This window comes from Diprion similis, chromosome 1 (assembly GCF_021155765.1).
Source record: "Diprion similis isolate iyDipSimi1 chromosome 1, iyDipSimi1.1, whole genome shotgun sequence".
NCBI classification, from domain to species: Eukaryota; Metazoa; Arthropoda; class Insecta; order Hymenoptera; family Diprionidae; genus Diprion; species Diprion similis.
In genome coordinates, this window is record NC_060105.1 from 570498 (window position 1) to 583072 (window position 12575).

At 45.9% G+C, this 12575-nt stretch overlaps 1 protein-coding gene and 1 long non-coding RNA gene across 2 annotated transcripts in view; one reads left to right on the forward strand and one right to left on the reverse strand.

The window, feature by feature from the left end:
- The window catches only part of LOC124404218 (nuclear receptor coactivator 6-like), a 124659-nt gene that overhangs the window by 60504 nt on the left and 51580 nt on the right, over positions 1-12575 (forward strand). The window contains exon 3 of the mRNA XM_046878213.1: positions 11972-12095. Within this exon, the coding sequence (XP_046734169.1) occupies positions 11972-12095 (124 nt within the window). The remainder of the gene's footprint in view (positions 1-11971; positions 12096-12575) is intronic.
- On the reverse strand, positions 5585-9880 carry LOC124404282. The gene is made up of 3 exons (XR_006928994.1): positions 9821-9880; positions 6112-6116; positions 5585-5597 (listed from the first exon to the last, which is right to left on the reverse strand). It is a non-coding gene; the product is annotated as an uncharacterized LOC124404282 (long non-coding RNA).

Sequence of the window (12575 nt, forward strand, 5' to 3'; positions counted from 1 at the left end):
TGACAATTATTAGTAAATTAATTACCTAAACGAATGCCGCGCTCGACTATCTATCGATATGCAAAAGAAACTCTTCTTGGCTGGGTTCAAATTATTAAATTGTCTATTTATATACTAGGGTACTTAGGAACGAACGAAGCCTCCCTCATCACACATTTTGAACTTTCGCGGCTCAGTAGGTGCTGCTGGACGGACAGGGAAAAAGTTAAGAGGAGGGTGCAAAAATCGAATCGGCTCGATAGATACGCGCCGCGTGGCTTGGCCCGGCTGGTTTCCTGCCGGTTTTTAATTGGCTCACGAATTACATGTTAACGTACCAGCAAGCGTTTCCTGCCTTCTGCGTCAAGCAAGCGACGACTGCAGGGTGGATTGCAGGGCGACGCGATAGCAGCTGTCGCTTTGAGTTCGTCGTACTTCTACGAGTAGAGGACGTCGACGACCGCGACGTCGTCGTCGTCGTCGTCGTCACCTCGCCGTCTGTCAACGCCACGAGTGAATATTCATACGCCTCATGTTGTCCGGCTGTAGTGTAGGCTGTCCCTTGAAACGGAAACCATAAAACAGGTACGCGCGGCGTTGTAATATCGAATCGAATGGTCACGTAAATAATATTACTTCCCGGAACGCTTCAGTTTCAGTTTGCAAGTGCAGTATGCTCGATACTTGGTCGAAGAAAGATTCGGAAGCTTAAGTAAGTAAGTAAGTAAGTCATCATCTCGGGACGGACGACAGATGTTGTTTCCGACCGTCCAAGCAGAACCGAATCGCGGTAACCGTTGGCGAAACACGGCTGCTCGTTTTATTCCCTAATTGCGCTTTGCAGGAGATACGCTCAGATAAATTCATACGCGGGAATTTGCAAAACGATTCAAGAGTCGGGCGAACCATGCAGCCGTGCGGCGACTCCCAGGGCTGCTGCTGCTGCTGCTTTTGCTGCTCTCGTGCTTTCAAATTCAACGACAAAGATGTACGATGCCGGGCCGCGTCTTCGCCACGAGGTACAAATAACTCTGCACTGCCTTCGTGACCTCTCCCGGTTGACATGCAAGACCCAACCGGAGGTCACGAGCCAACATTCCCTGGTAAATTCTCCCGGGCGACTTGGTACCTACCCACCTTCGTACCTTCATAAGTATATCTATACTCCGTTTTATATTCCCGTGCTTCCTTCTCTCCTTTCTCATCTCCTAGTATTTGTCTTCGTGATCGAACAATTCGTTCCTGTCACTGTCGTTTCAAGCGCTCTTGCTTTGTTACTCACGAAGACTGCAGCTATATATCTCGTATCGTGATATTACGTCCGTTTCGATGATAGAAACAATGCACCTCGAAAGCTGCAGATCAGATATTATCGTAGGACTGTCAGATTGTTAAGAAAATCTTTTCGGGGGAGCTCTTGTACCTATTTATTGTCTATGGCTAGGTTTCCCAAGGTGTACGTATATTAATTACAGCCCTGTAATCCTACTAAATTTAGCTATTATACTCGGACTTCCTTGTTCGGTTTCACTTGGCGTCGTCAGTCGCAACAGGGAGAACGATTATCATCGTTACCTTGGTAATGGGAGAGTTCGATTACCCCTGCTTCAAGTCCTTAGTAGCTCGGCAGTTATCTCCGACTCCATCGCTGCAGTCAAGCTATCCTCGCAATTTACACCTAGCGACTACTTTTTCCCCTCGGGCGCATCACCGAGAGAATCGCTAAGGCGTCCCGAGTACCTAGCTGGGAAAGTCACGCGGTGCCCGGAGCCAGCGGGCTTTACACGCGGCTTGGCCACTTTTCCCTTGTGTCATTCCGGGAATCTCGAGTTCCGAGCCGAGGAAATGTAAGTAAGTAAGTATGTACGTGGAAAAATGCGACATACACTCGACTGCATCTGCACTAGAAATTCTTTCACCTCTACCAGGTGTAGGGTGAGTAAGTTTCTTCTATTCTCCCTTCCCTCCTTCTTATCGATCTTTTGTGAAGGTTCAACATCATCATCATCATCATCATCGTCATCGTCGTTGTCAGTTCAGTTAACATGCCAGCGTGCGACGCTCCGCCAAAAAAGGATTTAATTAAACGAATCTAATTAGAAACGCAAGACGAGTAGCTGAGAAAGAAGTGACGACGGTAGGTAGCTATTCACCTGCCAATCGTCCGGCCAACGGGCGTTAAACAAGATATGTCAATAGGGAGTGAAAGAGAGTGGCAGACGAGGAGGGCGAGAAAGCTCGAGGAGTACATGCCGAGGTCTATGAATACATTGCGCGGCAAAGCTCGCGAGTAGACGTGGAGGTGGAAGATGGGAGATATTTCAAGCCCACTAGGATAACTCTGCTGCCTCTTCGCATAAGACCTCGTAGTCCTACAACGGCTTTCGAGTCTCTCTCTCTCTCTCTCTCCCTCTCTATCACTATGGATATGTACACGTTCTTGAATAAACATGCCCGATGATCCCCTCTTTGGTCGGCTGCGATACTTCTGCTGCTTCCAAGTTCGGTTGTGGACCGAGATGCGCTTGCGAGGAGGAGCTTTCCTAATCCATATGTATGTATGGATGTACCGTCGTCGTCACAACAACGACCGTCTCCCTTACCCACTCTACAGAAGTCCGGACCGTTGTCGGAGCATCCAGTCGTGGTTCCTTTGTCTTTAGCCCCTGTCAAAGGTGTTTATAACGAGACTATGACGGGGATGCCTTATACCCGCTATCGCCCCTTTACCGCCCACCCTCTACTTCATCCAATATTCACGCGAGTTTCGTTGCTACTTGAACTTTGTGCTAAAGCTAATTTACCAAGTTGACGAACGGTGCAAATTGTTATTCCCATCATGACAAAGGGATTCTTCGTTTTAGAGTAGGATATAAGAGAGACAGCCTTTTGTCTTTACTGCCAAGCACAGGTATGTCGTATTCATCGATAATAATTGGTCTGACAGGGGATCGTAGTTAAATCGACGATAAGGTAGAACCAGTTTGAAGAGAGAGAGTTTTGTTGGTGACGATGTATCTCAATTATCGTTGCCAATGAATTAAGATTGTTAAGTGTTGGAATGTATATGTTTATTTGTACCTCGTACGAATACTATTACCATACGTAATCTCTGATCGTGTCGGCATGCTCGGCTCTCCTCACCTCCCTTTTGCCTCTCTCCCTTTGATAAAAGGTCACGTAATTATTTAGGACATGAAAGTCGAGTTTGCGCAAGGCTGATGAAACGACCGGTAGCACCACTTAGCCATTTATATTACAGGTTGGGGCAAATAAAGAAGCGGTTTTTTGCTCGGGTGACTTGCGGCGTCGCGGCCACGCGACGAAGGTCGGTACATTCCCTCATTCTCTGCAACGACGTACACCCGACGACGAGCGACCCTCTAATGACTTGCCGGAAATTTTTCAGTATTTCACCTGGTAAGCTCTTCGCGGTTGATGTAATTTGACAGAACGCGAAGTGACAGTGTGACAATGACATTACAGATGCCGTTAATTACCAACATAATGATATTATTATAGGTACGCAAGAGTATAGAAAAAATCAAGGCAAGGATCTCGTGAAAAGTTGAATTCGTTCGAGATTATTTACCGTCGTTATTCTTCATTCGATTGTAAGCCTTAGTGCGTTATAATTACTAGTTTCCATCGCCGTTATACCGCATTCCGTCATACGTTATGTTGCAGACTCGCACTCTTCATGTTTTACCGTCCCTTTCCTCGCTGACGCGTAGGTACCTACCTACCACTTACCACCTACCCTACGTACGTACTCTAGGCTGTCTTGTGAATTATGATTGCAAGTTTGTTCTCAGTGCACGGCGAACGGAAATTAGAATAAATATTATTTTTGCAACCTATTTGCCATAGATAACTGGCAAATCTCAACAATGCCCCCTCCCCCCCCCCCCCCAAACTAGAGGTAGGCAGTACAACTGTTGGATTGTATAGACTCTGTAAAAGAGCAAGGAAGGGGACTGTCTTATTGAATCGACCCCAAAAGATTTTTCACGACAATTACGAGTTTGAAGTGCCCGTTTGACGCGTTTGTGCCAATTGCGGTCTGCACTGGTTGAATTGAAATTAAGAAGTGCAGATGGGAGCTCATCATGTAGGCATAGTAATAATCGCACGATTCTGCACGCAGTCAGGCAGGCAGGCACGCAAGCACGATGCTTTTGCACGCAGGCGCGCATACCTACAACTTCGTCGAGGCGGGCGGTTATTCCCAGCAGCAGACGCGTAATTGTAGGGTATTCAAGGTCAGACGACTTGACAGCCATTTTATGTAATTTCCACGACAGCTCGGCCCGACAAATTGTTATTATAACCGCGTTTACTCTCCTCCTCGTCCAGACTCTCCCTCCTCCCTCCTCCCTCCTCCATTCACCACCCCCGTTGTTTTTGCGCCCTCGGTGTTATCTCCTCGCAACTCATTTTTTCCCATCTTTGCGTTGAGTCTGCACAATCGCGACTCATTTCTGCAAATGTCTCGTACGACTTCGCTTGAATCGTGGTAATAATCGTTTTCATTTTCTGCCGAATCTTGTCTTCCAGCTCCTCTTTTTTATTCTATGGTTATATACCTAGGTATGGATCTTGTGCTACGTCGGCCTTATGAAAAACATGCTCAATGCACAGGGTTTTTTGAAAAGCGTACTCGACGAGTTCGTCGTGGCAAAAAATTGAGGCGTCTCTTCTGTAGGGTATATTGTAAAAAAAAGGGGTGAGACTCTGAGAGTAATTTGTGTAAAAAAGAAAAAGAAAAAGAAAACAAACAAGGGTACCAAATCGATCGAGCAAGGATTCTTTTTTATCTCTTATTCTATTTTATACGCACGTAGCTTTTCTCAGTATATACCTATCGCTACCCCGCTTTACATTGCGTGTATATGTATATATATAATACATAAATTCTTGCCTGCGTTAGAAAAATTGAATCGAGGGTTCTATAAGGATGATTAAATGTCCTGATCTCTCTTCTTCTCATCCTTCTTCTCCTTTGGCTTATTAACCTTGACCCGATCAGGTTAGCGGGAGACGCCATGCTGGTGTTTTTGCAGATCGGATCTTTCCGTATTGAACAATTACGGGTCTCTGTAGGTGTGTGGTGAGGCGGGGGAGGTGAAGCGGCGGCGGTGGCGGGAGGGTGGGGGGGTATGATACGTACCATTTTGAGAAATGACCGACCAAGGGAGCCGATCGTTCGAGTAGCGCGGTCATTAAAAGGTTGTTCTAACGATAACTCTGAAACGTGCTCGCAATAATTTATTGATCCTTCTCCCCTCCATCCCTCCCTCCCTCCCTCACTCACTCCTACAGCTTTTTTCCTCTCCATCGTCCGTGGAAGGATCTGCTCAGCCGTCTCCGCATTCTCAACAGCTAGCTCTTATACCTACATGCGGTGCAGCTAACTTGCCAAACCACTGAAGAGATCCGGTCGCAGTTAAAGTGACGAGCGAAACAGGCAAGCCAGTTGGCAGACCGCGGTGGCCGGCCGCTTCAGCATATTATTCTGCAATGTGCCTTGGGAAAATAAGTCAGGGCCGCCGCTGCTGCGTCTCGTGCTTTCGTTTCACATTTTTCTTTCTCCCCTTCTTTCATCCTGTTATCTCTTGCTGCTTTCTCCGCTTCTTTATTCATTCCATTTAACTTTTTTTTTATTGTCTCCAACCGCCAAGAAAACTCTCGTGATATTTGTGTGCATTGCCACCACACTACCGATGATCTACAAAAATCATACATCCTGTGGGTCGAGTACCTACATCGGAGTTGAGCTTGATCATCTCTCTTTCTCTCCCCCTGCCCTCCCTCTCTCTCTTTCGCCTGGGTCAAGAAGTCGGTAGAAAATGCTTCGTCCGTGTTTGACCCTGCGAGCGAGATGATGCAAACCGGTTTACCGATCTCGCGGGTTTAACCGAGCTGGATAAAAGGATGGAAAGATAATTTCTTACTTGTGCTGCAGTGCAGGCAGCCCGAGTCGTCTTCAATCTACACCCGAGATTTCTCGGATACGATTCGATCGGAATTGAAACCCGAGACGCACGACCCACTGTTGCTCGGTGGGAATTTAATCAGCTGTATTCGCGGGTCTCTCATCATCGATTTAAAAGATGAAAGAAGAAACAAAACATTTTCTTTGCGTATTATATTCAATTACATAGATCGCTACAAATCGTTACACAGCATTTGCTTATGCATTTATAACGAGAATAATGTATTTACTTTGTTGCTTTGATAAATCGTCGTAATTACAGTCCGATAATTGGAGCTGCGTTGCCTTCTACACAGCATGGTTACCAATACGTATGCCTGGCATGACTGTATGCAGCAAAGCGGGCAGAATAACTCAATCTCCGTCGTTCGCGCCCACCCAAAAATTAATTTCTCAGAAGCAGCTGATCCCATATTAGGCGGACGTTATATCTATCCTGTTTGAATCGGTCCGTTCTTGATTGCTTAACATTTTTCTCATTACTCGACACCGTGTATCCGGACTGATTTGAATCTCTGTGACATAACTCATTCTGACACGAAGCCTGAAATCACCACACGCACAGCCGTCTGTGCGGACGCTTGCTTCTCTTTTATACCTACTCATTATAATATAGCAATACTTACTCTGTAAGGTCACGTGGGCAAAGGCTGGCTGCACCCTCAAGGAAATGCAGTTATTCGAGTTAATCGGTTATAATATACTGACAACTTTTCAACAGTCTCGTTCCTTTCTTTCTTCCAATCGCTGAACAATTTATTTTTACACGAGGGTACAGATCAGTGATTCGTCTGGCTTCGCACTGTAGAAAAGCAAAACAAGGAAAAAGAAGATGAAACTAACAAGCCAATAAAACGATTCTGTTTTCTCTTCCGAGCAATCCTGTGTGCGCATAGTTTTTACGTATATAGCAACAGTTTTCTCTCGCAATTGCATGGGTGAAAGCTGTCGATTCTGTGTCATGTAATGTCAGTGGGTAGGTATACATACATCACTTGTCTGTCATGGTGGATACGTCGTTGCGGACTTAAAAATGAAAATCCTCGCAATCGGTACGTATGTACAAGCTGTGCCATCCATTCCGTGCGCTGGAAATCCATCTTTCCATGAATCGCTATAATTCCTAGTCCCGATCACCTTCGCCTTTTTAATTAACCCAAGTCGTAGGTACATTGACTCGTGCCACGCGTATAAAGAGGCACCGCGAAGGTGTCTCCGGGCTTTGTCGACCACCGTTAGCTGGATAAATTACCTCGCACTTTGATCTTAATTAACTTTCCGTGCCGTCTATCGGGACTGACCCGGATTCCTCCTGATGTCGGATCGTTTCGGCTCGGCCATGACCCTTCGACGGTCTCACCTTGATCAGCTTCTCCTACCGAGCAGAGTTCGCCAGATCACCTCTTACAAATCACTTCATTCTCGGCGATTTGCGATCGATTACGAGGTCGCAGGATTTACACCTATAAATACCAACGCGAAAACTAATCTGATGATGATCAATGCAGGTAATTGTCTCGTGCGTACAATTATTCGCGCTTCTCAAAAACTCGAATCATTATTGGTCTCACGCACGATGTAAGTTGCACCGCGATGTCGATGACGGTAGTGTACAAAATTTATTTACATAAATATATCGCGTTTCCCGAGTTCATACATCATCGGCTGCTATCGGCTAACGAATCGATTTTCCTGCCTATCAATTATCCATGCCCGTGTATCCGCTCTGTTCTTGCACGCGCTCGAGTGGTTAACAGCCGTATTAACCCCCGTCAAACGTCGGTATATAGCTACGCGACTATCCGGACACGGCTGCCGCCATAGAACCGTGCGTGTAATATGCATTACCTAGGTATGCAGGACATTCGGAGGTTATACGCGGCTCGATCGCTTAGCTGCAGCAACATGCCGGTGCGAGTAAGAAGTTAACCTGGATTAATGAACCAACGCGAAACTAAAGACATTCGCGAGCCGTATTATAGAGTCGGTATACGTGGATCACGATAGTAAATCAATGGCATATGGACATGACACGACACCTCTACTACCTGTACTTTAATAGTACCTGCAGCGTGCAGTTTCACACGGATCATATTCGAAGGGATTGATTATCGGGTTTTGGAAAAAAATTTCGATAGCCCTGCATAGACAATATTGAAGCGCGATATTATCTGCATTGTGGTGTCGCGGATCCCTGCAATCTGCACTACGATATACAATGTTTGAAGCAATTACTCGTTTATGAACAAGTAGATTTATCATCTGCAATTTATCAAGCACGTACAGACGAATCACTCTATGGTTACTACATATATTTTACCCGGAGGTACAGACGATGAAATTTTTATGTCCACGAACGTTTTCCCCGACGTGCGGATGAAAGAGGAAAAGTAAAGGCTCCGCGAGATCGGCGACGAGGTATTCCCACGGTTGACGGCGTCGTCGTCGCCGAAGAGGAGGAAGCTGGATGCGGGAGCACGCGAGCTCCGAGTCTGTGCATCGCGTATCCGTGCTGCGTGGCGGGAAGATCGTGATTATTCTCGAATCGTCGTTTAGTCGCCTCTCGTGTGGTGAATCAGTTTGCAGACCCGCCACGAAACTACTTAAATAAAGCTGCGCGCTTGCGAACCGTGACAAAAAAAAAAAAAAAGATAGAAAAGAAAAGAAATTAGCCAGCACTGATCACTCGCGTTTGCGAAATCGGCATGCCAAGATAACATTTTTGACCCGCAGCATCCTTGGTCGGTTATGAATATCCCTCCACTTCAATGGTGATCTTAATAGCAGCTGCAACAGCCTTATAAGCAATTATTATTGTCCTGCGTAATTTATAATTTTATACAAAAGTTGCAGTCATGATGTTGGTACGAGTGATTATATTGATACAATATCGCCCCCCACTTTTCGTCGCTGCACGTGAATTATCAAACTAATTTCAATTGGTATTTCGGCTTATCGGCACGTGACTCAATTTCACAGCAGTCACCACTGCGCCGGGTAGAATTCATTGCGTAATTCTGCTGTCCCGGACGTTTGCAGAGTTGAATAAATGGTCACCCTACATGTATAATGGATACGTGTAAAGGGCTAGCGAGGATTCATCTGTAAAAAATTTCACGACTACACAGGACTGCATCTACGGAATGATTTTTGTATGTTCTGAAAGCGTTAAAAACTTTCTTAATATTTATCAACGGAATCTACCTTACTCAAAGATTTCAAATTTGTGAGAATCATCTTGTCTTATCAGACTTGGAAAATTGTAATGTTCCAGTAGGTATACCCAGAGTTGAAAGTGCTGAATTAAATTTCGATTCCGTCTGCACCGCAGCTTCAAAGAGTACTTACTTCAAATGTCAGACTAGGTGGAAAGTGCAACACCGACGTAGCTATGCCAAACGTGTCATTAGACCGATCCATAGATCGGGGATAAGGCTTTCTTTCCTCGGACCCTTTCGATGCGTGTCTGGCTGCTGCGGATCAGCTGAACGAGGATTACGATAAGAAGACCGTACCCTCACCGTAGAATGAAGTTATCGTTTCGCCCACATGAGTATATTATTTACTATAATCCACCGGTTCCACTTCCTTGAAATTATTACGAAAGGACACTCCTGAGTTTTCAGAATGGAAAAATTCATTTCACGCGAAAAGGGTATGTAAAATGAGTGACGAGAAAGGGTGTGAAGGACCTAGCAGAAATCTTATGGAAATTGGCTTCCGGTTGAATTGTCTGGATTTTCAGTGTGCAGTGTAATACATATATACTCCAGATCAAAAGTTCTCATGGACACAAGTACCAATAATCCAAAAAAGGGGGTGGACTCTTTGAGACCTATAAAATACGTGATTTTTACGAATTACAATGCTTCAAGGGGGACTTGAAATCAAATATACCACTCAAAAGCTGAACATGCGATTCGCAGAGATTCTGCAGACCCGTGAAAAATAGGACAGTTCGATTATTGCTAGAGTCGGAGGGTCTCGTTCTTCACGCGAAATCTGACGTTGCACCTTCTTCTGGTAAACCAGCGAGTTTATGGATAGAATCAATGCATTCCTGGGATCAATACCACCTTTCTGCCTACCTTTGAGAATTAACTGTGCAGTTTTATCGAGTGATTTGTTCGATTTCAAGTCCCCGTGAAGCTTTATAATTTACGAAAATCACGAAATTCATTGATATCAAAAAATCTGGACACCCTTCTTCCGGAGCCTGTTTCTCGGAAACCACTGATTTTTGGGACTTGTGTCCATGGAAATTTTTGCTCGGGAGGAGGATATGTACTTTGTACTATAATATACTGAAAATCCAGCCAATTCGACCGGGAGTCTATTTCCATAAAGATTCTTCCGGGTTCTTTTCACGCAAATATGTATAACGCATTACCTATTATATATAGATATATATATATATATAAGTTGGCCGCATGAATCTGTAAGAGCCTAAAAATGAATCAACACAAGGGTGTGCGAGTTCTTTGAAATTTAAATGACGTCGATGCAGCCCCGGATCCCTCCGCGGAACCGGAAAGATACCCATCCATCCATCCATCCATCCATCCATCCTCTTCGTGGTTCTGGCATCGCTCGGGCCAAGAGAATAGCAGGCAAGGGAAGAGCTCCGAATGAAGGATGACTTTTGAGGCGAGGTATGCGCCGAGGCGAGGAGTCGGCACGGTTAAAACGCGGATGATTACGTAATTTTGCGGAAGGGTCTCCCTCTCCTCCTTACCGCCACCTCCGGCTCCCCGAGCATCAACGACTGCAGCTTAGGACCCTTTCCTTCCTTCCTTCCTTGCCTCCCTCCGCCCTAAATATCATAATTCATCCCGCTCAGCCTCCGACTCTGACATCCATTTCACCGAAAGTGGTAGTCTCCGCAGTCTCCGCAGTCGTCGTGGTTCCTCGCCGCGTTCGCGGCAACCTCTGCAGACCCGACCTGCGTTATTTACGGAATCACAGCTGTTCTCGGATCCGCAGGACCGGCTCCTGGCCTTCTTCTCCTCCTCCTCCTCCTTCCCCTCCTTCCACCCCGCCATCCTCGACTTTTGTCCCCGACTCGCTCCTCCGCTCTCAAACCGGGTATAATTAGTCGTCTGATAATTATCTTCCTTCTTCGTCATCCTCGTCAATTCATACCGGTTTAAACGAATGTCCTTCTCGGTTACTGCACGGTGGTCCTTGTCTCCGGATATGTTTGCCTTGTCCCGCGCGTTCGCGTCAGTCTGATCGGGTCGTAGAATGTCAACAAGGAATGTCTCAACCCGATTGAATAAATTTTATACAAGTTTCGGAATCATTTACAAAATAATCATTGAATCGGAATTCAAGATCCAAGATAGGAAGGATTTAATTCACTCGTTTTATCAAAGTTTATTTAGGTTTTTTCATTTAGTTTATTTGAGTCACTTTGGAAACTTTTGTCGGCGTTTCCGAAGAGGATATTCCCCCTCTTAGCCGTCGGCCTGTGGCCGTATTTAAGGTGCGCGGATGAACCCGAGGGGAAAGAAAAAAGTTTGCTCGATTTATCGTCTACCACCCGGGCGATGGGGGAAGAAGGAGGCGATATTTTGCATGTACATTGAGGCATTTTGCGTCGTGAGTTTTCCGCGGTCGGTTGAAAATTCGTTGTCGTATTTGGGAAAAGGGACCCGGGATTTTTTAGGAGGGTCGACATTGTCTACTACGAGGGACCGGGGCGAATGATCGGCGATAAATTGGGAACCGTAACTTTGAACCACCTCGATACACCAAATAGCTACGACCTCCAGGCGGGACAAAAAGACACAAGTCCCCTTAGATTTGGATCGATGAACGTGGTGGCGATCATAATCTTGCTGTGTACGTGATAGATGCGAACTTTCGCACGCACATAGCCGAAACATGTTGTAGTACTTGCCGCATGCACGTAAAGAGTAGAGCCTTACCAATCGATAGAACCACCGACGTGATTCATTAACTCACCCAGGAATTTGCATTTTCTTTTTATTCCAGTCCAAGCAATACGGCGCTGGGTTCGCTGGACCAGCTGAAAGAGTACCTGACAACCGCGGGAACCTGCAAGTGCGGCCTGGAGTGTCCGCTAAGGCCGGAGCTGGTTTTCAACTTCGACCCCAAGGTAAGCTGGCGGAAGTTCTTCTCTATCACTATGTCGTCTTATTCCTATCGTTCCTCGTGAAAGTTTCATGGAAATACACCAGCGATAACCGAGCTGCTTTGATTGCTTGGATACCTAATTCATCGCCGTCAATCGATCGTCAATCACACCACCACTCGCATAAATCACGATCTTCCGCCTGGCCGTAGACATCATCTGGGTGAAAGTCGTGCCCGTGCCGGGATGACGTGTCGCGAGTTTCGCGCGGCTCGTGAATCACCCTTCCTGATCACGTTTCGCTTCCGTTAAACAGTGTGCCGGGCTTCGCTATACCTGTTTTATGACGATGCGTCGCGTTCTACGTCCTGCTGTTGGTATCGTCATCATACCTATACCAACAACCAAGTGTTTGTAGTATATTTTATTAGCACAATTTGGACGATGGGAATTTGGTTTTCAACGAGGACGAAAATTGTTAATGGAATTGACGATTATTCCCGT